Raw genomic sequence first — 26,105 nt, 5'->3', positions numbered from 1 at the left:
CACTATGAATCAATCCATTAGGTAGTGGTTTTCAACTTTTGCCTCTACAGATATTTCAGACTGAAACTCCCCAAACCATGGCATGGCTAATGGTCAGAGATTCTGATAGCTGATGTCCCAAAACACTTGAAAGGCCAAATGGTGAGAATCAGAGCACTCTGTACAAGGACAACCGAAGACTAACTCCCTCACTTTCCCCTTGTCACATCAGAGGATCTCACTCTCTTTTAGGTTAGCCAAGGAAAGCCAGCTTGCTCACCATGAAACCATCATCCCTGCCTCCTCCCTCCTTGGTGCATTCTCGCTGGGGGATGTACGGTGGGGGAGCCTCCGGCTGGTTGGGAGATGGCAGTGTGCCTTTGCGGCGGTTCTTGATCCGCTTGTGCATCTCCAGCTCCACACGGAGATCATCATCATGATGCTTCTGCTCCCGGTGGAGCTTCAGCGCCAGGTTCTGGGCCACCTGCTGCTTCTCCCGCAAGGCCTGGGCCTCCTCTTCCAGGTCAGAGGGAGCCAAGCGGTTGTTGGTAGAGAGCGGGACAGGTGGAGGCTTGGCCCGGACAACCTGGTAAGGCTTGAGGCGTTTGAGCAGGGCTGGCTTGGTGCCAGAAACAGGGAGGCCCCGCTTACGGAGCTGCTGACGGAGTTCGGAGACCTAGGAATCAGATGAGTGGCCACAAGGTTTTACACCATAAAATAGTATACCGTATTTATTCATACTGTTACACAGTCTATTTCCCCAAACAGTGAAAAGATCAAGCATTTCCCTAATCTCTGAAATGCCAACCATATGATGAGTTGTATGTAAAAGGGCCCATGACAACACAATAGCATGTGCATGTCTCACAGGGTAGCAGCCTCCCTATATGTTGGCTTATAACAACTCCTACCATCCCAGTCAACATATCTGTGCTAGGTAGAATGATGGGGTTGCATATGGGGCACCCACTGCCCAGTAGAATCCAACAGATGAATTTTAGTCCCAATGAGGTGCTTTTGGCCTACCAAATTTGACTTTATACTTTGTCGCATGTTGTTTAGTATAGCTCCAGAATGTGTAAGGACATGATTTAAGATTCAAATGGCATAGGTGTTTATGGTGTGATATGATCAAGGTGAATGTGGATTTTAGTAATAGGGACAGTGGCAAGATTACTATATGTTCAGAAATGGGAAAAGGACATAATTCCTACAAAAGAAGATTAGTTGTCTAAGCTGAAGGATTCAGTGGAGATGGACAAATTGTCCATTTTGATTTAAAGAAAATTCATTCATAAGGTTTTGGAGAGATTAGAAATTGCCAATTGACTTTTTGAAAAAGAATGAAGGTGATTTAATGATTGCTAGTTTTATCAATTAATATCAATTAAAATATAGACGAAGTGTAACTAATAGGTGAGAAGAGTACAGAAGAGATAATTGGAAGTCATCTTTTTTGTTTTCTATTCTGTTCATTATAGATTTTGTTGTTTGTAGTGATTGTGTAGTCTGTTGTTAATTGTGTTATTCAATTTTTATTTTCTGTAGCTTTTATTCAGTGTGTGTGTGTGTGTGTGTGTGTGTGTGTGTGTATTTAATTTCAATCCATCTGGCATTTGGGAGCATGCATGGGTGCAGTAGAGAGAGGATGTGGTTTCAGATGGCAGTTGGCAATTACAGTTTCCAAACTTACCGTTAGTTCTTCCAAGTTGGCAGGAAGCAGTTCCGGTTTGGGAGGTGAAGGGGAGGTTGGTGTAGTCGGAGAGGGAAGAGGGAGCTGAGGAAGCCCACTTGGTGGAGCGAGTGTCCCAGGAAAGCTCAGGACCTGCTCTGGAGCACTGCTAAGCAAAAAAAGAGAAGGAAATATTAAGAGAGAGAGAGAGAAAGGCATTTGATTTTTTCTTTGAGTCATGATGCTGTCTGGGTGATCTTGGCTCAGTTACTACTTCTCAGGCTAATTTGCCAGAAAAATTAGGAAATTAGAAAGGAGGAAACCACGAATGCTTCTGCTGAGCTCTTGGGAGGAAAAGTTGGAATATGGGTACCATAAAGATAGAAAAATAAACAATACACCATCCTGACTCTCTGTAACACAGTCTGACCACTTTCTCTGACAAAACACCAGGGAAACCACCAGGTAACACTGATGTTTTAGGAAAGTTATTTTTGGAGTACACTCCCAGAATCCCCCAATCAATATGGCCATTGGCCATGCTGGCTCAGGGATTCCAGTAATCGTAAGTCCAAAAAATGACTCTGCAGTCCAAAAAATTCCCTTACTTTTCCAAGTTCTTGAGTGACTCTATTGGTAGCCTCGGCATGTTTATTCAGCAGTTCTCCTGGTCAATGCACTACAAATAGAACTTGTGAAGCTTCTACCGGAAAGTCAAGAGTCATACCTGACTGGGACAGTGTGCAGGGCTTGAACGCAGAAAGTGGTTGGTGAGGTTGGCGTGGGCTGCTGCTGCTGGTTCAAAATCTGGAGCTGCAAGAAGACCTGCTGCTGTTGCAGGAGACGGGCATAGGCAGCATCCATGGGCACAGGCGCCTGCTCCCCCTTCTGGTCAGGTGGCATGTACTGGTGGTACTTCAGCTTCTTCACTTTGGGCCGTGGCTCCTTTGCTTTCTTAGGCCGTGGAGGTTTCTTGACCTCGGGAACCTTGGGAGGGGGCTTGGAGTAAAGGGGGTAGAAGAAAGAAGGGAAGTCAATCTAAATGTCTGAATAGAAGAGGCAAATGGACAACTCTAAGAAGGCAGTGATTCACAGTGGTTAAAGCAGAGAGAGTCAAGAACAGTGATTCTCAGTCTTTAGTTCTCCTGATGTTGTCAGAATTCCTGTCCATTGACTAAGCGGGCTGGGACTTTTGGGGCCTTATATTCAAAACACCTGAGAACTGGAGTTTCATCAGCACTGCCAAGAACTAAGTATGATCACCACTCCCTTTTTTCTTGTTAGGTCATTTGAGCCTTCAGCATAGAACAATTTTAATGGTTAGCAGGTGAGGGAAGAGTACAAGAAACAGAGCTTACAAAAATTACTTCTTTTTGCCTACAACTACCAGAATAAGCCAATTAGCATGACTACTGGGGTATTCTAAGAGCTAAAGTCCCCAATTGCTTTGCCTATTATAATGTTTCTAATGGTGGTATTTCCACTCTGGGTTTAGGTCTGAACTGTAAAGAGCTATCCAAGGTACTGACTGCCAACAAGGCTGGACTAAAACCTATAGCAGAGTCACTGCTCCAATGATATTGGAGCCATCAGCTGCCAGTGCCAAGAGCTGCCTCCAGCTCTTACTGTTGCACCAAAGATTAGCAACAGAAGAAGAGGTCAAAACCAGCTTTCCCTCCTAGGTTTTCCTCTGGGGTATGCTGGAGAACCACACATTCCCTAATTCTGCCTTAGAGTCAATGGGGTCTAGTAATGTGGGAACTGGAGAGCCTTTGGCCTTCCAGAAGTTTTATACTTCAACTTCCAGAATCCCAAGTCCACATGGCCAATGCTAAGAGACGATGGAAACCACAACCCAAAATATCTGGAAAACCAAACATTTCCTGCCACCACCAGTAAAGATTGTCCCTTAATCTAACCCATTCAGAATGAGCACCTGGTATCCAGGACTTTTGGAATAGAGAGTCTCCCAGGATTATGCCTGCAACCTGAGCCTGGAAGTTACTTTTTTGAACCACAGTTCCCAGAAATAGGGAATAGCTTATTTATTAATAGCCCCCAAAAGTTAAACCATACTTTTCTCCACCAAAAACAACAAAGAAGATTTGTTTTCATGCTTAGTTCACAGGCAAAACCCCTTTCCAAAGAACCCTGGTCTGTCAAAGATCTGTCTCTACCTTGAGGAGTGAAGTTGAAAGCTTGTTAAGAGGGCTTCCCCCTTGGAGAGGGAATTCAGCCTCAGAGGTGGATGATGACCCAAGGGGTTGTTGATCTGCCAACATTGGGGGTATATCCAGCTGTAAGGAGAAAAAGGAAGAAAATAGAACCCAGGTGTATTAGCTCTCAGTTTCAACTCCTGAACCGTCTTTCTCTAATCCAGGGCCCAAAGTTATTTCTTTCTTCTTTTTAAAAACCCTTGCCAGTTGTCCTTCAGAAGTTCAGACTGGCCATCATGCACCTCTATCCTTCTTTCCATTAGCAGTGAAAGCCCAAATTTCCCATTCATAGTTTAGTTAAGAGATGTTTGAGAAGGGGAAAGCTGTGAAGCAGTGGGCCTGAAGAGGAAGAGCATGAGACAACAGTGGTATGGAAAAACAGGTCTTGGAAGGAGGTAGCATGTAGTTGCTGAGACAAGACAGAGCAGCACTGCACTTCCTTGATCTTAATTGCTTATTTCCCACCTTGGTGGGCTTGTTTATTTATTTATTTCATATTTTCTTTATTGGTCAACCATTCACTGAGTGGTACAAAAAGCAAACTTTAAAACTTGTAATACATAAGAGCCACAACTTGGGGGAAATTACTTCTTTGAATGACAACTCAGATTCTGTATCCTGCACTCCCCTCAAAAATGTTGTTTTGCAGCTCTGATAGGAACACAATAAAAATGATTCCCAGTATATGGGTCTTCAGATGTTACCAGACTATGATCTGCAGAATCCTTGGCCATGTCAATTTCTTGGAGTAGAATTCCAACCTCATCTGGAGATCCAATTTTGGGAATGTTGACTCATTCAGGTGGATTTTGAAATCTAACTTTTGTTACTCTCTAGTTACATACAGAAATAATTAGTTTTTGGTAACAATATTATTTTATAATCAACATCCAAGCTCTGACTTCTCTGCCCTCCCCACTGAGCTCGAGTTTGATAGTCTGCCTTGTATGAAGATGGAAAAAGTCAAGGATGGGGGGAGAAATTTGGACTCTGAGTGACCTGTAAATGTCTCTTGAAGTACACAGTTTTATCATTCCATCTCAGCCATCTGATACAGTACCAGAGTTTAGCTTTGGGTTGTATTGGTCTCATACATGCCACTGCAGTCATAAGAGGAATATAGGAAATCCAGAGCTTTTAAAGAGACCTTTTAACTGTTAGTGTTATTGTTAATTGTTAAGAAATAACACCTTAAAAAAGTAAATAAATGACTAACTTTTTTTGTTTTATTTCCTTTGAAATCCCTTCAAGAGAGCAAATGGCCAATAGGAGAAAATCCTGCTACCTCACAAAAATCCCACATAATGACATCTGAGCAAAGTTTGGGAACTTTACTTGTTACACACATATGTACGTAAGTTAACATCATGACATTTTTTTAAAAAGTGTCATTATACCCTCATTATTTTTGCCTGGCCACCACCTTTACTTTTGCCCTGCAAAGTAATATGTGACAGGTAACATATATACTTGTAAAATGTTACTTCCAAATGATGAGACTTCCCCTCTAGCCAGCTTCTGTTACTTTATTTTTAGTTTATATTCTGCCTTTCTTCCTCTATGGCAGGGGTAGGCAACCTTTTTGAGCCGGGGGCCGGATTGCTGTCCCTCAGACAACTGGGGGGGTCCGAAGCCAAAAAATAAATAATTAAATAATTTTTAAAAAAATTAAATAAATAAATAAACCGGGACAAATGTAGGACAAAAAATTCAAATGGTGGACACTCTTTTTAAAAAAAGTGGAGGACACGCGAAAAAATTTGCTGATTTTTAAAAAAATGTTAATATAAATGCATGTTTCTGAGGCTTTTATAGACAATTGCCCCTGCGTGCGAGAGGCCAAAGGCCCCGGCGGCAATCGGCAGCAGGACCGGGCTGGGGCCGGTCCCAAGGCCTCGCCGGGCCGCATCCGGCCCGCGGGCCACAGGTTGCCTACCCCTGCTCTATGGGATCCAGGGTGATTCACAATGCATGGTTGCAAATTTCTTAATCACAGTTCTTATGTCACAATAATCAGCTAAGAGCTGGCCTAGTTGCCTACCTATTGGTCTATGTTTTGTTATATAGAAAATAGAGCAAAAGCCTTATTTTGGCCTGGAAGAGACAGAATGGGAGAGGAGTTCTTGTGCTACCCCTGCTCTTGGATGCAGTAGGAGGTGCTTACCTTCCCGACTGTCCTAGTCTGGTAGGGACAGTCCCACCTAATCCTCTGCCATCCCATTTTTCATCTGCTTTTAAACTGTTCCAGCTTCTCTCTTCTCCTCTAACTTTCCCTATTTGTCCCCAGTTTGCATCAATGGCTGCAAAGTTCAAAGTAGCTTGCACTCAGCTAACTCAGCAGGGAGGAGCGGTGAAATCTTGCTTTTCCCTGTAAGCTCAGGCAAAAGCAAACTGCTGCATCCTCTTTTTAGCACATTAATAACTTTTGCCATCTTGATCACACTCTGATGTTGCTTGGTCTCATGTGTCTTGGTTTTCCTCTGTGGGGGTATGAGGATAGTGTCCCATTATCATTGTTAAAGATCTGGTTGGTATCTGGGGAAGATGGAATATTGTCATGGCCTTTGACCAAGGCAGCAAAATGACTTGGGTTGGGGTTTGTTTCTTCCCCTGCAAAACTCACAAGCTGTTACTTCTATGCCCTGCAACATCTCACATGGCCTTTAGAGGGCAGCAAAACTATACATACAACTATTATAAGTCTCCTGTCGCCTTATGAGTGACAACCCCATGAGTTTCATAGGGCTTTCTTATGCAAGAAATAGTCATATTAGTTCCTTCCTCTGAAATATAGCCTACTGTATCTGGTATTCATTGGCAGTCTCTCATTCAAGTATTACCCAGGGCTGACCCTGCTTAGATTCCAAGATCAGATGGGATCTAGTGCCTTTAGGGTAACTAAGCTCCAATTATTTTATATTGATGCATATCCAAACACAAGCAACAAAAACAGTGTGTTGGGTACTAGCGATTTGGGGCAGGGAATGAATAGCTCTGCTTTTCCAATATGTATAGTTATTGTTAACTACCATCAAGTTGACTTTGACGTCGCCAATATTTACAGTCCTATAGGCTTAAATATCCCTTCTGATCTTGGAAGCTAAGCAGGGTCAGCTCCAGTTAGTACTTGGATTGGAACACCAATAAATACCAGATGCTATAGGTTATATTTCAGAGAAAGGAACTGGCAAAACCACTTCTGAGTATTCCTTGTTTAAGGAAATGCTATGAAATTCATGGGCTCACCAAGGTCAGCAGGTGACTTGAAGGCATACACACACCCACACATGAAAGCTGGATTCAAATGCTGTTCCAATACTTTTCTTGGGAAGTTACACCATAGTTTTGACAATGCACTTTGCTGTATCACTCTGTGGCCGAGGGCCATAGCTACAGGCATGAGAAAAATGCTGCTAGAGAGACTTTTGCTTCAAATATGTAAAATATAAAAGAACAGTTGAAGAACAGTTGGCTGAATCTCAGGAGCCATCGCTGGTCAATGCGTGTAGGCCTCTGTCAAGCAATGAGCATGTATTTTAAAATTTGGGGGCATTATATTTTATTCATATAAAATATAATGACATCCCTGGAAATCTATTAGGCCACCTGTGTTAAGGGCTGTTCTGTATTGATTCTTCCTGCTCCTTTTGGGTACTCTTCATTTCCCTCAGCACACAACCTATATATAGTGAATTGCTTACCGGAAAAGCTGTCCCTGAGGTAGAAGGGTTCCCATGAGTGCTTCCTGGAGACAAAGCAAAGCATGGGGAAGAGGATGAAGATGAGCTACTAAGGTCTTCCTCAAAGATGAAGGAACTGGGAGCAGCTGGAGTTGCATCTGGAAATGGAATTGAGACTAGTGTTAATACTTCAGTGCCTGTGAAAGGCAATGCTTTCTTCTTCCCATTGTCTGTTTTCCTTTATCTATATGAAGGCTGGCTTGTACTGAGTTTGACCATTCAGACTCCTTCATTCAACTCCTCTCGTGCCTCACTTTTCTAGGGTCTCTCTCAGGCCTCAGTATTGCTCTTGCATGGCTGGAATATCCCAGTCTGCAAAAATAACTTCTCAAAGCTCTAGTACTAAGGCAAGTTGAAAAAGATGCCATGTGAAACGCCCATTGCAGAGAAGGATTCTGAATTCTGTTCTCTTTTGAGAGAGACAGCATTATGTAATGATTTGAGTGTTGGACTAAGACTCTGGGAGACCAGGGTTCAAATCCCTCATTCAGCCATGGAAAGCCATTGGGGAACCTTGGGCCAGTTACACTTTCTCAGCCTAAGAAGAAAACAACAACAAATTTCCTCTGCCTAAATCTTGCCAGACTTATCATAAACTGAAGTCAACATGAACAGAAGGCACATAACAACAACTACCAACACACACACACACACACACACACACACACACACATATACACAAATTGAATTATCCCATTCCTTATGAATATGACAGTCAGCTCTCCTGTTAACCATCTGGAATTAAATGAACTATATATCACTGTCACTCATGAAGTCCATCTTTCAAAGTACTCAAAGGGTTAGAGGATGGTCCACTGCACTACATCCAAAAAATCCCATACATCGGGGGTAAATATGGAACTGCACAGATGGATGCTTATTCGCCTCCAACTTGATGTAGGATCTTGGCAGAAGGATGCCCAATTGAGAAAGGCCACTGTTATGATGGCTCCTACCAGAAAATTAGGAACCCAAGGTATTTCCCGAGGGTCCCGTTTGGACCTGGTCTCTATACATCCAGTCCAATTCCCCCCACTTCCCAAACATGCTTTTTTCTATCCCACAGAGAGGGAGTATTCCCACCCACTTGCAGCTGGAGCCTTCCAGCATCCACCTCAGGCATTACCGATCACAACATCCTTGATGCCTGGATCCAAGGGGAGGATGTTCTTCTTCACCAGCTCAAGTGGTCCTGGCCGGTGTAGGATCTTCTCGCTCAGGTCTTCGGCCAGGCGAGCTTTTTTGTCCTGCAATTCAGAAGGCTGCCCTGGAGGCACTGGAGAGGAAAAAGGAGAAAAGAAGATTGAGGGTTCATGGGAAGCACAAAAAAGAATATAAGAACAGCCTTGTTCAGGTAGACTGGAGATCTGGCAAGCTTGATCCAACAAATAGCCAACTTGGATCTGAAATTTAAATGGTTAATCTCAACCATTGAAGACCTTTTGAATCAAGGGATTTATCTATGTGTTTGGTCAGTATTCAACGACTGATTCAATGGAGCAACCTACTGATATATTATTCAACACTTCAAGTTTCACTGGGTCTACTGTAGTTAGCACAAACTACAGTAGGATTCAGGGTTACATTAAGGGAGATCACAAATTACCTTAGCAGCTGGAAATCAGTCACAAAGTGGAGAAAAGTTACTTCTTGAACCAAAATTCCCAGAATCCCGAACAAAATTGTTTGCTAGGGCTCCTTGGACTTGTAGTGCAAATTTGGGATAAAACATTTGTTCATAGCATCTGTTAATTTGACAGCTGTTACCTTAACCATGAAGGTTTTGTTTCATGGGATGGAGCTCTCATCCAGGAGTATAATCCCTTTGAAAGATGACTGTTCCTAGATGGCAAGGGATTCTTTGAAGTTAACACTTGGGAGTGAGATTTAGCTCTGTGGATTTTGAACATTCCTGAAATAAACACTGGATTTAGCACACCCAGGTTTGAAAAAGGCAGGAAAATTGGCCAGCAGTTTTCAAAGTAACAGGAATGATCTAGATCCAAAAGACTGTAGAATTCTTTCTTTATTCCCTCTCACCTCACCCCACCTCTATGGATTGGATGAAAAAGCAGGAGCTAGGGGCATCTATAATCAGTACTATAATCCTCAACCAGCCTGAGAATCATATTTTAAAACAGGAAGCTTTTCAGGTTCTATGGAAGAGTCTCATCTAGAACTTTTGGCACAACCCCAAATGCCAAAGAGTCAGGATGCTTGAGTTTATACAGAGGGCTTGAATTAAAAGACTAATGAAAGACAATGCACTCTGACAGTCTTAAATCTTTTGAAACTTGAATTGATGAGGTGATATAAAACTAGGGAGCCCAATAATAAAACTTCAGTGAATAGTGTAGGATTGACAATGGCAAATAGGATAGAATGTTGTTCCCTACCTTCTACAGGCTGAGCCTTGGTAATGCTGGTTTTATGGGGCCGAGGTGACGCTTTGCAATCAGCTTTCAGCTTTGCAATGTCATTGGCCTAAGCAAAAGCAAAAGAATTGCATTCTTAGAAATGCGTGTAGTCAATCAAGCCATCCATCTCAGACTCTCAGAAGGTAACAGACAAACCCAAGTGCCAAAGTCTTGCACAGGGATCTTGACTGAAACAAGAGCTACAAAAATGCTAGCCTTGGTCTACGTCCTCTATGAAACTTCTTTTGTTCAGTTAGTCTCAAAAGTGCTACAAGATCCCTTTGCATACTGATATTCCAGACTAACGTGGCTACGCTTAATTCTACCAGAATGCTAATTCATCTTTCATCCTATCAAGCCACAGACAGGTTTCAACAACAGAGTCTAAAATGAAAGCTATTTAGTGGTACAATACATGCTGTAAAAGCAGGAGGTCTTGGGTTCTTTCCCTTACATTTCCACTTAATAGGATCACAAGTAGCAGAGCTGTGAAAGGGCGAAAGCTGCCTCCCGCCAAAAACGCATGCCCAAGTGCTGACATCTTCTGGAAAAGGTCATCCTAAATGATTTGGCAGTGAGGAAGGGGCAAGGCTGGAAAAAAAAAACGTACACATATTTAGCCCTGGTGATCCAGCACTCAAAGGTGGGGGCTGATGCGCAAGATGGCGCTCAGTTAAACACAGTCTTTCATAGTGGTCAATAGTTTGCCCTAGCCCTAGCCATGTCTCATATATTACTGGAATACTCAGATCACACTGCTACTCACTCTGTTCTGGCCTTGTGTCCCATTGGGCTGCGGAAAAGTTGCAAGGGGCTTGTTGAACGCTGGAGAATCAATAAAGAGAAACAGGTTAGTACAACCACTGGAAGAAATGTTTCGTCTTTTGTGAACTGGTATACCTCAGTTAACTAAGTTGATTTGTTCCTGGGCATGACTTCTTTCATGGAAAATATAGTACCAGAGGCAGCAATAACACAGAAAGAATACTGTTAGTTTCCTGCACTGCAAAAAAGAAAGAGTACAGTCCTCCCTTTGTTTTCGTGTGGGATGGGCATGCGCCCCATTTTAACCCCCAATTTGCCTCCCTCGGATAGTCAAGGGACGTGGATTCCAAGTCTGTGAGAATTGAGGGAATACTGTAATTCAACATGGTTCAGCAAAATTTTAACCCAAAATTAACAATACATACATACATACACATGAAATTAAATGAAACAGCCAGGTCAGGTAAGCCTTGCATAAGTAAAAAAAATGTTCTGAACTTTCTAGAAACCAGTTGAAAACTTCTTCCAAATAGAAGCAAAAGCGTGACATGATCTGGCTGTCAGCAGACTACATCTTCAGATGCAAAAATGAGTTTTAGAACTCCCCTCCTGATTTATGCCCTCTCCTCCCAGCTATAATAGTTATCTAAGCCTACAACACCTATATTTTATGTACTACAAAAATATATAAAGGACTAATTCCCCCTCTATGGCACCCAATTGTATCAGGATGCAGCTCAGAGTCTTATCGCATTTGAAAAGAAAAAGAAAAATGAAAGCCAGCAAAACAGAAGCGGCTTCTGGCTTATTTTCCCGCACAACATTGTATTACTTCCGTTCTCCTTCCAGAAGGAGCTGGTGGTAAGCATATGCCTTTTGCCAGACAGATTTTTTCCTACAGGACAAAAGACATGTGTTTACAATGGTTTTCCTTGGCAGAAGAATGGAAGTGCTCTACAGACATGTAGGAAGGTAAGCCAGGAGCCACTTCTGTTTCACTAGCTTTCATTTTTCTTTTCAAATGCGGCAAGGCTCTCACAGTCTTAGAACTGCTTGCTCAATTTGTGGCCTTTTTTTTCCTTCACAAAAAACTTTTGTACCCAAAATTTCATTTTATATACAAGACTGCAGATTATATTAATAAAGTAACATCTCTGAGGTTAGAGGAGGGAGATTTGCTAGCTACGATGGATGTTTAATCTCTTTATACTGTACCAGTATATCATAAGAGGAAGCTTCAGTCATTATAGAACAAACTTTAGACAGGAGATAAATGAGACATCCTCTTTCTCATTCCCTACACTCTCTGGCTGAAATAGCCTTAAGTCTGAGAAAACTACCTTAAGTTTGAGAAAACCTTTACTGGCAGATGAGAGGAGCGGCCATGGGATGCCTTATGTGGCCACAGAGGAGGCCAATTTATACAAAGAGAAGGTTGAAAGTGAGATCACTTGTCCTTCAACTGGGTTCAAAGAAAACTGATATGTTGGTTCAGATTTTTAGATGATTTTTAAACATACATTTGGAGTGGCAGTGCAAGTGATTTCATGGATTTCCATAAGGAGATAAATTTTAGGAACACCAACATACAATTTGATATAGAATTCAACAATTCAGAAATCCACTGTTTGGATTTAAAAGGGGAAAAAAGAAGAGGAAAAATCACCTCACAATTTCCAATATTAAATTTGTGTAAATCCACTCAGAACTGCTTCTAGCTGGCTTGCAGGATATGTCTTCGGGGATGATCAGACCGGGGGGGGGGGAGCCCAGAGTAAAAGTCTGGCAGCTGTGCTGTAGATTTTCAGATGACATTGCACTTATCCAGGACTTAGCCCATGAAGATCCAAGAATGGTCCAGCAACAAACCATTCACAGGGAAGTCCTGGAAATGGTTTGTTGCTGGAGCATTCCTGGATCTTCACGGATAAGCATGACATCATCTGAAAATCTTTAGTGCGATTGCACAACTTTGCCAGGAGTATGCCTTTTTCTTCAGTGATTTTCCCACTGTCTGATAAACTCCTTTAATGGCCATCTCTCTTGTCCTTCAACAACTCCACTTTTCTCCTGACCAGAATATTAAAAAAAACACCCTTGAACCTAGTTCCCATAATTTTCTTTTCTGGCCTGCAAATGGAATGAGATTCTCAGCGCCAGAAATTTCTGCATTACAAGTTCAATTGCATGTTGATATGTATAGGCTTTAAGTGGTATACAAAGATTAAAATTATATGTATTACATATGTACAGTGGGCCATTTATTTTTTGATTTATAAAATATATATATTTTCAAGCTGTGGAGGGTTGAATCTGTGGATACAGAATCTGTGGATGCAGAAGGCCGACTGTATTTTTACATAATTATGTGTTGTCCTTTTAATTTTAAATGTATACAGTGGACCCTTGTTATCTGCTGGGGTTTGGTTCCAAGATCCCCCGTGGATAACGAAATCCATGGATGCTCAAGTCCCATTAAATATAATGTCATAGCAAAATGGTGATTCTATTTTTGAAGGGGCATTTTTAAAAGGTGGCAACCTTACCTTGTAGTGATAAGACTGACCTTCCTCGGGCATCCACCAGTCTCCTGAATCCATGTTGGCATCCTTTTTGCAAAACATGACTCCATTTACTTTGGCTGCACTCACCTGGAATTAAGTGGCGCTCAGAGAGCTGCTCCTGGGACCGCCGGTGTTGCATTCGCAGCTGGAGTACTGTGGAGAGGTGGCAAGGATATGCACAATGATCACCAGTTTATCTGAGATAATTAAAAGTGTTTTGAATTTTTTAAAAAGTGTTTTAGTGATCTCAGATTATTTTAACATTATTTTAATTATTTTAAAAACCATACCCTGTCCTGAGATCTACTGATACAGGGAGGTTAGAAATATTTATTAAATATTGTGTTGTGAATTAAGCACTATTTTCCCCAGAATGTCTTCACTAGCTTGGAAAATAAAACAAGATTTTTGAGGTTTTGTGAATGCTTAGTCAAGCAGAGTAGCTGCCTAAATTCTAATCTTTCACAGGCATATTCACAAAGTAATCTTTGATAATAAACTATCCAGATTAAACTGTTGCTGTGATTCCAAATGGCTTCCCACTACAACTGATGATGGTGAATACAATTCCCAGGGAGCCATATCAAAAGATACATGCTCGCATCACTGCATATGCACCTATTGCTACACATGCACCTGCATTACAAGGAAAGAAAACTGAAATCAAAAACATTGTTTTCTGAATGTTCACAGAAGAAGCTCATAACTATCATATATCAAAACTGAAATCAACTGAATTTGCTGATCATTATTTGACTTTTTAAAGGCAAAAGCTAAGCTGTGCAACACCAGCAAACTTATAAAAACTGCTCAGAAGAGGTTAGGATATGGCAGAATCTATGCTCCATTTGGCAGGGTGCTGCTCTACTCCAGAGGCTCAAGTTTCACTGGTGTAAATGTGTGTTCTAGACCGACATTGAAACAGATGATTCAAGAGGATCCCTAGATCGAAAGCCCTTCCCTTCCCCTGAAAATTAAACCCCTCAGCTACCTGAGTCTGCAACTAATAAAGCTAATTTTTATGTTGGGTCCAAAGCCCCAGTTTTCTTGAAGGCTGTGCCCACTAGCTATGTCTGCCAGGATCTTAGGTACCCAACATAATTTTCTACCATTGGGATCAAGGGGAATATTCTGGGGGGGGGAGGGGGGGGAATTGCCAGGCTACCTAAAACTGCCTGTACCCTTCTAATAGTTCTTACACTGATAGTAAAAGATATCAAAGGTACAGGATGGTGTCCATTTAATATTCTCAACAGCTGCCAATGTACACTCTGTCCAGCAACTAGCTGAAATATGCTTAATGCTTTCTTCACCTTTGTTAGTTTTTATTTACCATATATACACTGTGTCACAGAACACATAGTACTTTGCAAGCAAATTATTGCTGTCCCCAAATATCTTACTTACATTCTAAAAACAGACAATGAAAGAAATAAAGAACATTTGGGCAATGCAGAACATGGGTCTGATATAGAATATGAAAAAGTTAGTATTTTTACATTTCACACAATCCCTATCCAGCATGACCATTTTTATAGCAGGCTAAGGACTATAGTAAAAATCTAACTTTTCCAACCTTGGGAATGGAAGGGCTTTGGATCCAGAAGATCCACAGACACTCTTATCCTGGGACTCAGGAATTAATTCAGGATGAGAAGCATCTGAGAGAATGACGAGAGGTAGCACTACATTTGATTCCACTGAATTCAGTGTTATCTGCAATGTACTGAATGAAACTGGAATGGAATTAACTAAATATATGCTTACTTGCTTGAAGAAACTAAGAGAAAACTGTACTACAGAGACCACACAGTTCAGGGATCTTGGCTGCATCTAGGGTTGCAATGGAGTGAAGAAAGCAATACAGTTTCCCTGAAACTATTCCCTCCAGTTCTGGGATTGCTGTTCAATAAATTAAACTGGGAGTATGGAGCCTACACCAACAGTAAACAACAAAGGCAATTAGCTCTTGGCAATGACTATGTTGTATTTGCTAGGTATACAACAGAATTGGAGAGGGAGAACTGAACAGCTGGAATCAATGTTGCACAAAATTAGACTGGAAATTTATATCTTAAAAAATAAATGAATGCACAGTGAACATCGTCCAGCACGTTTGGTTCAAATCGGTGCTGAAGAAACTAGGGGCTGCATCTATTTTGGCCAATAAATGATTAACACCAATTATCTGGGAGAGGTAAATGCAGCAATACAAGAACAGCAGTATGAGGTGGAACCAAGAGATTAAGTTTCTTGTGATGTCACAGCCTCAAACATTTCACAGATTAAAATCAGGACACATGTGGCCAAGCAACATCAGAGTGTGGTCACCATGACAAAAGTTATGAATAACAAAGAACTCAAAGGAAGAACACACAAACTAGGAGGGGTGCAGTGGTTTTCTTTTGCCTGAGCCTACTGGGAAAAGCAAGATTCTGTGCTCTTCTCTCCCCTTTGCTGAATTAATTGAGTCCAAACACTTTTGCACACAACAGGTAACATTTGGGCCCAGACTGGCTGGTGGCCCAAGACCTTAGCCTTTACCAATCAGCCTGACTACACCTCTGGTGGGCCGCTATAATGGTTCAGGATATTATGTCCCCCCTCTGGACCTGTCATACCATACCATACCATACCATAACCTTTATTAGGCATCTCAATAAAAAAAAACATCATACAAAGTTAAAATTTTAAACTAAAATTATTAACATAAATACTATAAAATTCCGTCCGTATAACATGTAATTCTATGGATTACAGTTGTTCAATTTATACCAAATTTTTGTTGCCTCCATTAGAAAATTTGCCATCACTCGTGTAATCTGCTCATTACAATCCTCCAATAAATGCACTAAAGTTATATCCATTACACAGAGTTTCATTTCCATTAGTTTCTTTATCAAATTCTTTCTCGGTTTTTGATATCGTGGGCAAAGAAAAGCAATATGTTGGAGGGTGTCTGGAACTGCCTCACATATACAAAGACGATTGACAAATGGAATTTTCATATATCTCCCCTTAGTAACACATGACGGATGGATGTTCAGCCTTGCAAAAAGGAAGGTTTTCCTCGCAGCCTGAAGGGACAACGATTGAAAATATTTTGGTATCTCACCACAACAGGGGGGAATGCCAAATACAAAAGGGGAGCATACTCTGGGAGAGGTAGAATAAATTTCCTTATGTTCCCAACTCAGCAAACAATCCTTAATTGTCTTGAAGCACTCGTGCTCCGTCAAAAGGAGTAAAGAGTCCAGATTTAAACCCTTTAATTTTAGATTGTCTTCAAAGGCTTTTGACCAACTAGTATAATAATTATCAGATAAAAGAAACCCAATTAAACTAGATCTATTTGGTCTATAATGAATTTTAAGCCAATATTTATATGCCATCAACCAGGCAGTGGTCTCAAGTGTAACCAAACCAAGCTCGTCATATAGCGTTAAATAATGAACACATGGCGGAATAGATAGCAATTTCCTACAAAACCAAGATTGTAAATTTTCAACCTCCTTATTGAAAGCTGTTACCCATACAGATATACTATATAATATTTGAGGTCTAATTTTGGTTTTATAGATTTTCAAGGCTGCAAGGACATCTTGATTTCCCTTCTTATAATAAAAGGATTGTAACATTGCCAACGCTCTTTTCCCAGAATGTATAACCTTTTCTCTCTGCTTTACCCAAAGACCATTGTAATGGAATAGAACTCCCAAATATGTATACATTTTTACCTGTTCTATAGATTGATTATTCATCTTCCATTTCCTTGGAGTGAATCCTTTTGAAAATACCATGACCTTTGATTTGTTAACATTAATCTGTAGGTGAAACCTAACACAATATTCACTAAATCGATTCAGGGCTCTCTTTAAGCCCACCTGAGTCCGCGACAATAATACAGTGTCATCAGCATATTGTAACACTAAAAGTGGGCGATTTCCTAACATAGGAGGATGGGTGTCAACCGATGACATGAAATTTGGAAGATCTGCTACAAATAAATTAAATAGATGAGGAGCTAGGACACAGCCTTGCCTTACTCTTATTCCTGAATAGATTGGGTCCGTTAAATGACCACTTTCAGTAAATTTTACCCTACAGCGATTGTTGGTATGAATTTGGCTCAACAAAAACAGGAGTCTTGAATCTATACTTAAACTATCCAATTTACTCCAAAGTGTAGGTCGATGAATAAGATCAAATGCCGCTTTTAGATCAATAAACGCAGCATATAATTTCCCTGGACCTGTCATGGGATACATCACCTCTCTGAATCAAAAGTGGATGGTCAGTATTCCCTATCAACTACTTAGCAACATAATCAACATAATTACAAAGCTACATAGTGACTCCTGGCCCAACCTCCTACAATCTACACTTATGAGGCAGCTGCTGCTGCAGTCTACAAGGATCTGTTTCCCTGTTGATTGGGCAGCAGGTGAATGACATTCTCCTTCCTCCTGTGAGTGATCTCTGTTGCAATAGGCAAAAGCAGGGCCCTTGTTGCAATTTTTCCTTGTGCCACAGATCATTTACGCAAGGGGATGTGCAGCAAAAGGAACCAGATGCTTCCTAAGTAACAGGGGAACAGAACCCTGTGGATCAGCAGAGGCTGCTGCCTAGTACATGGGGATGGGGAGGAGGACTTTCATGGTGCTTTTGTATTCCCTCAAGCAGTAAATCCCTAAAGCACTGAATATGCAGAGATCATTGGTACAAAGCAGCTATGAATACCTGACTCTAGGTTATGCATTTGCAATTGCCTTAATGAATTCCAAACAATGAAAATCCAGTCTCAGTTTCCTAAAACCTTCATTTTTGGTCAAAGCAAAGTGTAGCAGTGTAGCTAAGGGTGGAGGGGTGATTTAAAGGAGAAGTGTGCTTCCCTGAGTCTTCTAAGTGTAATTATCTATCTATCTATCTATCTATCTATCTATCTAGTTAACTATCTACCTACCTATTTTTAATCCTGCCTTTCTCTCCATATGGGGCTCAGGGTAGATAATATGAATATTAAAATACAATTAAAACAATGGATAATACAAAAGTTAGATAATACAAAAAACATCATTAAAAACATTAATTAAAAACAGTTTTTAAAAGGCCATTAAAATGATAAAAATATCACTTATAACACCTTCTGCCTCAGACAGTTGACAGTCAAAGGCCTGAGTAAATGGTGGAAAAAAAGCTGAGAGGGGACTAACCCAGCTTCCCTTGGCAAGGAAATCCACAGTCTGGGAGCAACCACAAAGAAAGCTGTCTCCCATATTCTTATCAAACGTACCTGTGATGGTGGTGGAACTGAGAGAAAGTCTACCCCACAGGGTCTTCAAACCTGGGCAGGCTCACATTGGAAGATATGGTCTTTCAATTAGCCTAGGCCCTTTTTAATCAGAAAATCTTATTCTTCCATTTTAAATTGAAATGTAAGACAGCATATCATTCAAAGGGTTCTGGCAACCACATATTTCAGGGTTGCTGTCCAATTGGACACTGGCTAGCCATGTTAGCTGATTAAAAAACTTAGCTAATGCATAAATTATGGTGGAACAATGTAGGTATAGAATAGTTCTTTGTGAAAGCATACAAATTGAAGAAATATATTAGTGCATTGGTGTAATATCTGTGATACAGGGCAGCTATGACACCAACATAAATGGGTTAAGCCATGTGATCCCCTGGCAATACAACAGGTGGACCTTCAGCCTTACAGACTGGATTCTAAAGGATCAAGTGTGTCCCCTTGGCAGACTTAAAATGCGTTTGGCTGATTCAATGACATGAATTTTTGCTCCCTGATGGAAAACAACATGCTTGGGACAGAATGGAACGGTGTGTCATTGATGCACATTTATGGAGGAACAGGTGCGGTTTGCATGAGTGGCCTTGATTTTGGCAGTAACCAGAGCAAAATTTGCAACCTTCTTACTTAATTATGTAATTGGGAATCTTTCATTCCCAAGTAACTAAATCCTTATACATCAAATGAATTTAGCAGGTAATAATGTATCATTTTCTTTGGAATATCCACTTTCTGCAGAGGTCAAGAAATAAGAAATTCTTAGCACATTTAGAAAAACTACAGTTCCAATTAATTTTGGGGGAGGAAACATGACTACACTTGTCCCTCCACATTTGCTGGGGTTAGGGGCACAGGACCCCTATGAATGTGAAAAAAATGCAAATAACAAAAACACTGAGAGAACACCTCTCTAGGAATCTCTAGGTCCTCCAGTGCAACTCTGTGGTCAACATCTTCCAGGCCTCGACCATAGCATTACGCGAGAGGAGCTACAGATACCTAGTGAAGTGTTCTTTCTAGGAGCCCTTCAGTGCGATTTTTGGTTAAAGTTGACCACAGAGTTGCACTGGAGGACCTAGATATTCCTAGACAGAACGTATTAATAACATCCATGAATAATAAAATCTGCAAAAATCAAAGCCACAAACATGGAGGGATGAGTGTAGATGACTAGAGATGCTAAGACGGCTCTAATTTTCCTGTACTTCCTCTGACCTGACATCTGGATTTTAGAATAAAAAGTGGATCAGCTGTAATAATACCTAGAATAAAGAGCAGATCAGTTTGATTCATCAATGGCTTCTTTTGCTTACCACATGCTCCCACAACTTGATACAGTGCTGGCTGGGGGATGATGGGAGGTGTAATCCAACATATCCCGAGGGCAGGGCTGTGAAAAGTTATTTTTGGACAAAAATCCGAGAATCCTCCAACCAGTATGCGGAGTGGCAATATTTCCTGTTTCTGCTGGAAGGCTCCAGAGTAGGGAAAGCTGCCTAACCACTGATCCAGTACAAAGGCATATTTTTGTTAACTGCTGTCTTCGACTTTGACCTATGGTGACCCTATGAATGAGAAACCTCCATGTCCCCCATCATCAACAGCCCTGCTCAGGTACTGCAGACTCCTATGGGAAGGGAAAATGATACAGTTGGCACAGCAGCTATGACACAGCTGCACTGCAGAAATCAGAAATAGTTACACCATAGTGCTTTGAAATCAAGAGCTGTGTGTCAACTCTTCTCTCTGACTTTCAGATCCTAATACCATCCCCCCTGGGACAATAGCTTGTTGTGCTGGAAATGATAACTTTGTTCAAGGCCCATCATAAAGTGGGTATACTTGAGTGGGTAAGATTCTTCCCATTGCCCCACTATCAAACAGCAGGCACATCATACTTTTGGAGGGTGGGACTGCTTCTATTCCTGTGCCCCCTTCTCTCTTGCCTGCTTGCTTGCTTGCCCGGGCATTTGTCCCGTTGTCAGCAGCAGCTGGGGTGACGCCACTAGCTATTTATTTAAAAGGCTGGAAACACAAGATGCCCCTAACTCCCAGGCCAGAGGCTGCAGGAACTCTTGCAAAGGGGCAGCAATGTGTGTGCCTGTGTAACCCAATGGTCACACATCATGAATGACATTTCACACATGACACAGGGGCAAACAAATATTTTGCCACTTTGGGGAATTCTACCCAGTGTTAGCTTCTTGATGCAAATATTTGTGTAACTTACATCTCTGTCACATTCACTAGGTTTTCCAACCACTTAAAGAATGTTTAGAGAAGTAATAGTGTACCTTTTACCAATTGTCAACTAATGCAACTGAATGTAAACAGGTTTTTGCAACTAATTCCCACTATTATTGCTTTTTCAAAAGATTGGAAGAAGGGTGATGACTTACAATTACATGCCAGAACCAACAAAGACAGACACAAATACACATGCACAATACACAGATTAAAATGGGTCCTCCCTGATTAAAACAGCCCCAGCTAAAAGGTTTAGCAGGCAATACTGTTTTAATACCCATGATAAAACATTTTCTAAGCATAGTCTGACCAGTTGCCAACTAGAATTCTGCACATATTTTCAGTGCAGTGCCATATTCCCTAAATGTTTCAATTTGGTAGGACAACTTTCGCCCTTTGTCCCCAGCTTACTTCAATTGCTACAAACTCAGTTCAAAGTGCAAAAGGAGTTTGCAATCAATTAATTCAGCAAAGGAGAAAGGAGAAGAGAGGTCAGAATCTTGCCCTTCCTAGTCTTGCCCTTCCTACTATGCTCAAGTAAAAGCAAACTCCTGCAGTCTCTTCTAGCTTGTGTGTTCTACCATATTAATAGCTTTTGCCACCTTGACCACACTCTGGTGTTGCTTGGCCACATGTGTCTTTGTTTTCATTTGAGGAATGTCAGTCGTAAGGTAAGGCAATTTTTGAAAATGAAACATGGCGGGTTTCTCTCCACCTACAAGCACTGGCCCTCAATCAGTGCATAAATGTACATGGCCAAACACGGAAAAAATGTGGGGCACTCATAAATACAGTGGACCCTTGCTATACGCTGAAGTTTGGTTCCAAGATGCCCCGTGGATAACAAAATCTGTGGATGCTCAAGTCCCATTAAATATAATGACATAGCAAAATGGTGTCCCTTATAAAAAATGTGAAATCAAGGTTTGATATTTGAAATTTATACTTTTTTTTTTAACATTTTCAAACCATGGATGCTTGAATCCTTGTATAAAAAATCCGTGCATATGAAGGGCTGACTGTATCTGGATTGACATTCCCACTCCTCCCATTTACATTGAAAAGATTTAACTGTTGTCTTAGTCCATTTATTTATATCTTCATGAAGAGGTAAGAAAATGCTTATCTGCAGGACTGGTCCAGGACATTCTGCTGCCTAAGGCAGAACAGCACATTGAGCCCTTCCTCCACTCCCAAAGTTAAAATGTGCAGTACCATAGGACAGTTAGGTTATTTTAGCACCTGAGCCAGCAGATTTCACAAATGTCTCTCTCAGTTTCTGGCAGTAAAAATACTGACATCCTAATTCACTGCCTGAGGTGGCCACCTCAGCCTGGCTAATGGTAGGCCAGTTCCAGCTCATCATGTGCAAGGCCTTCTGTTTCAGATAAGCAGCAGACCACTGAAGGAAGTCACGACTTTCTTGGTAAATTTTACTATCATAAAAATAATGAACCAATGCGGTGTGAGTGATCTTATTTTGACTTTTTAATTCCATACATGCAAATATAGACAGCCACATTGTTGCACACTGCTTTTGGAGGATGGGAACTCCCCTTCCCCCATGCTCTGGTTTGCAGCCCCTGGGAAAGTTTTGCATGGAGCAAGAGCTCTCATTTGCAGACTGGCAAGATATTGCATGCTCTTTTATACTTTATCCTGCTCATTTTGCGTTAACCCTTTCCTATGCTCTTCAGCCCACTAAATAATAGAAAGCAACACCCAAAATCATTCCACAAGTGGAATCTGATCTCTGGGTAAAAATGTTTTCATAGCTGCATCTACATTGCAGAAAGAATCCAGATTGACACCACTTTAACTGCCATGGCTCAATGCTATGGAAATTTGGAATCTGTAGTTTTGTGAAACATTTAGCCTTCTCTATCCAGAGAGCTCTGGTGTCACAACAAACTACAATTCCCAGAATTCCACACCACAGGGTTATGGCAGTTTTTTAGATTGTAAGCCTGAGGGCAGGGAACCATCTATTATCCCCTCTGTTTTAAGCCGCCCAGATTCCCAGTGATTGGGTGGCATATAAATAAATCCTATTATTATTATTATTATTATTATTATTATTAAAGCGGTGTCAAACTGAATTATTTCTGCAGTGCAGATGCACTCCTAATCTGTGTTCCTGACTTTACCCTGCATTTAGCTTTACAACACTACGGCACATGTTGTTAACATTACCACTGATAAGGCTGTGAAGTGGGCAACTGCTTTAAAAACTGTGTCCATGCTTGGGTGGCGGGAATCCACCCCTTCCAACCTGAAGGACCATACCTTCAGCCAGCTACATGTGTAGAGGAATGGTCTGAATGATTTGATTTATATCCTGCTTTTCTTCAAAAATGGGGTTCAAAGTGGCTAATGGTAAACTGTGGTCCAAAACACACTGCAGAAATAATCCAGTTTGAGACTATTTTAACTGTCCTAGCTCAGTGCTGCAGAATCCTGGGAACTGTAGTTTATTGGGGCACCAGAGCTCTCTGATAGAGGTGACTAAAAGCCTCACAGTTCCCAGAATTCCCTATCATTGAGCCAGGGCATTTAAAGCAGTCTCAAACTAGATTATTTCTGCAGTGTATTTTGGACTTGTGTTTACTAACTGGTGTGGGATAAGCACTCCATGCATGCCTAGAAATACCCTTAATTTTAAATTGACAACAAGACCTAGCAATTAGAACAAGTCTCATACTAGGTTTAGGGGAACTAAGCCCCAGTGATTGCTTCACATAAATGGAAAATTCACATGCAAAATATATGCAGTAAAGTCTTTTCCACACCAGACAAAAAGGGTCAGAACCAGACTGTGGCATTTTGCCATCTGAGGCAAAGGACAAGATTTAACCCTTTCCATTCCCAACATTTCAGAGGTGAAAACCAGAACATCTGTAGCCAAGCAAATGTGGTTAAGATGTCAAAAATTATTAATGAGGAAGATTGCACAAGCTAGGAGAGGCTGCTGCAGTTTGCTTTCGCTTGAGCCTACTGGTAAGGCCAAGATTTAAATCCATCTTCTCCACTTCCCCTAGTTAAGTTAACTGAATGCAAATTCCTTTTGCATTTTGAACTCAATTTGCAGCAACTGAAATAAGCTAAAGACAAAGGTTAAGGTGGCAGGAGGAGAGAGAAACAAGACAACAGGGGATTAATCAGGACTGTCCCTGATAAATCAGAATAGTTGGAACGTATGCCATGTATAAAAGCTGAGCACTGGCAGATGAATCATAACACGACTTTATTCAGGCAAGCTTTTAATGTACAGTATAATTATGGGTTGCTTGGGTGTCTGTTATATAGGGTGGGTGTCATGGTTTTAGTGTGGTTTTAATGTTTGTAATTTTATATTGTTTTGAGATGATATTTTTAACTGTTTTATTGTAATATGTTTTTAGAATTTTTATTTGTGAGCCACCTTGGGTCCCTTTCGGGCAGAAAGGCGGGATAGAAACAAAATAAATAAATAAAGATAACTAAACACTGGTGATGTGATACTTATCTTCCACCCCACTTGAGAGCAACAGCTTGACAGAGGGAATACAAAGCTTGCTGTGTGGCACACAACTCTTACACCTCTCAACTTTGGAGAATCTACTCCATGAGGTGATGGCCTTACTCTGTCTCACATCAGGGCTGGCCTTGAAAGTGACCCTAACATACTGAAATAATATGGCCAGTAACAGACTTTGGCAGTTGTCCAGTTTTGCTACCATCCTGTATAAACAGAGGCAGAGCAGAAACCAGACAGATCAGTTTGAGAACAACCCACCAGGAGAGTCTCTAGTGAAGGTCAAGGAGAATACCCACCCTCCTACCCATCCCACAGTTAATACCCTACTTAGCTTTCTGATCATCCCAAAAATGAGCAGACAGAAAATGTTTCAAAATAAGCAAATATATGCTTTTCTTTACTCAAATAATTTTATATACAGTGGATCCTTGTTATCCACTGGGGTTTGGTTCCAGGACCACCTGTGGATACCAAAACCCATGGATGATCAAGTCCCATTGAATATAATGGCATCTGTTATATAAAATGGAAAATCAAGGCTTGCTATTTGGAATGTACACTTCTTAAAATATTTTCAAGTTATGGATGGAAGCAGAGCATTCTGGCAGAGAGCTGTATATATCCCTCCCTAAACTGCAAATCCCAGGATTCCACAGAATGGAAACATGCTGGTTAAAGTGGAATCAGAATTGTAAAAGACCCTTAGGGCCTGTACAGACAGGCCAAAATAAAGCTGCTTTGGGTCACTTTGGAGGTATGCTTTTTAAATGACACATGCATCTTAAGAGGCCAGAAGCTGCGCCAAAGCTGCATTCCAGTCCTTAGGGCTGGAGTGTGGCTTTGGCGCGGCTTCTGACCTCTTAGGATGCATACATCATTTAAACAGAATACGTCCAAATAAAGTGAAGCAGCTTTATTTTGGCCTGTCTGTACAGGCTCTTAGTTATTTGATTATATTGTTCTTCAGTTCGCCAGGGGGCACTGATGAGAAAGGTTTTTAAAATGGAAGGCGAGTAGATAGGGGCTTAGGGATTCCTCTGGGTTTGTGGGCCACAATTATTAGCACCACAAAGACACCTAACCCTCAACACATAACATATATATGCCAAAAGAGTAAAATAAAATCCTTTAAAAGTCACTTTCAGAGATCCTACTTACCAGAGCGGAACTTGCTTCGGATCAGCATTGATCGCTCAGAAGCCAGGAGTGTCATCTTTGGAATCTTTGCAGCTACAAAACCAAATCTGAAGTAGATCCCAAGGTGTTGGGGAAGAAGGGAGAAAAAGAGAGAAAATATGAGCTGAAGAAGAAGGAAATCCGTGTACCCTCGTCCCCATTCAGTCATAACGCTCCTGGGGTCCAGCCGCTTTCTCTCAGCCTACATAGTCACTAGTCAGCCGTCTGTATCCATAGTTTTTTCATCCAAGGATTCAAGTATCATCTGCTTGAAAATATTTTAAAAATAAATAAATTCGAAAAAGCAAATTTGACCTTGCCATTTTATATAAGGGACACCAATTTAATATGCCATTGTATTTAACAGGACTTGAACATCCACAGATTTTGGTATCTGAGGTGGGTCCCGAAACGAAACCTCAGCACATACCAAGGGCCCACTGTATAAATCTCATGGAGAATTGTGAATGTGCGTAGTAATATTTTCAGGCAATAACCTAC

General features: G+C 41.1%; 1 protein-coding gene across 2 annotated transcripts in view; it reads right to left on the bottom strand.

Moving 5' to 3' along the window:
* Positions 1–25,671, bottom strand: part of LOC149303723 (myocardin-like) — a 30,588-nt gene extending 4,917 nt beyond the window's left edge. The window contains exons 1-10 of one of the 2 annotated variants that reach the window (XM_089480180.1): positions 25,587–25,671; positions 13,441–13,506; positions 10,791–10,849; positions 10,004–10,091; positions 8,734–8,883; positions 7,569–7,705; positions 3,829–3,948; positions 2,379–2,650; positions 1,673–1,820; positions 260–655 (exon numbers count right to left, since the gene is read on the bottom strand). In XM_089480180.1, coding sequence (XP_089336306.1) covers positions 260–655; positions 1,673–1,820; positions 2,379–2,650; positions 3,829–3,948; positions 7,569–7,705; positions 8,734–8,883; positions 10,004–10,091; positions 10,791–10,849; positions 13,441–13,506; positions 25,587–25,641 — 1,491 coding nt within the window. In that variant the 5' untranslated portion in view covers positions 25,642–25,671. The remainder of the gene's footprint in view (positions 1–259; positions 656–1,672; positions 1,821–2,378; positions 2,651–3,828; positions 3,949–7,568; positions 7,706–8,733; positions 8,884–10,003; positions 10,092–10,790; positions 10,850–13,440; positions 13,507–25,586) is intronic. The other variant, XM_089480181.1, reaches the window with a different exon arrangement.
* Between the last annotated feature and the right edge of the window lie 434 nt (positions 25,672–26,105).

The sequence above is a fragment of the Sceloporus occidentalis genome, unplaced genomic scaffold, assembly GCF_023333645.1.
Source record: "Sceloporus occidentalis isolate IW3139 unplaced genomic scaffold, rSceOcc1.0.p SCAF_14, whole genome shotgun sequence".
Classification (NCBI taxonomy): Eukaryota; Metazoa; Chordata; class Lepidosauria; order Squamata; family Phrynosomatidae; genus Sceloporus; species Sceloporus occidentalis.
This window is presented reverse-complemented; position numbering and strand designations above follow the sequence as displayed.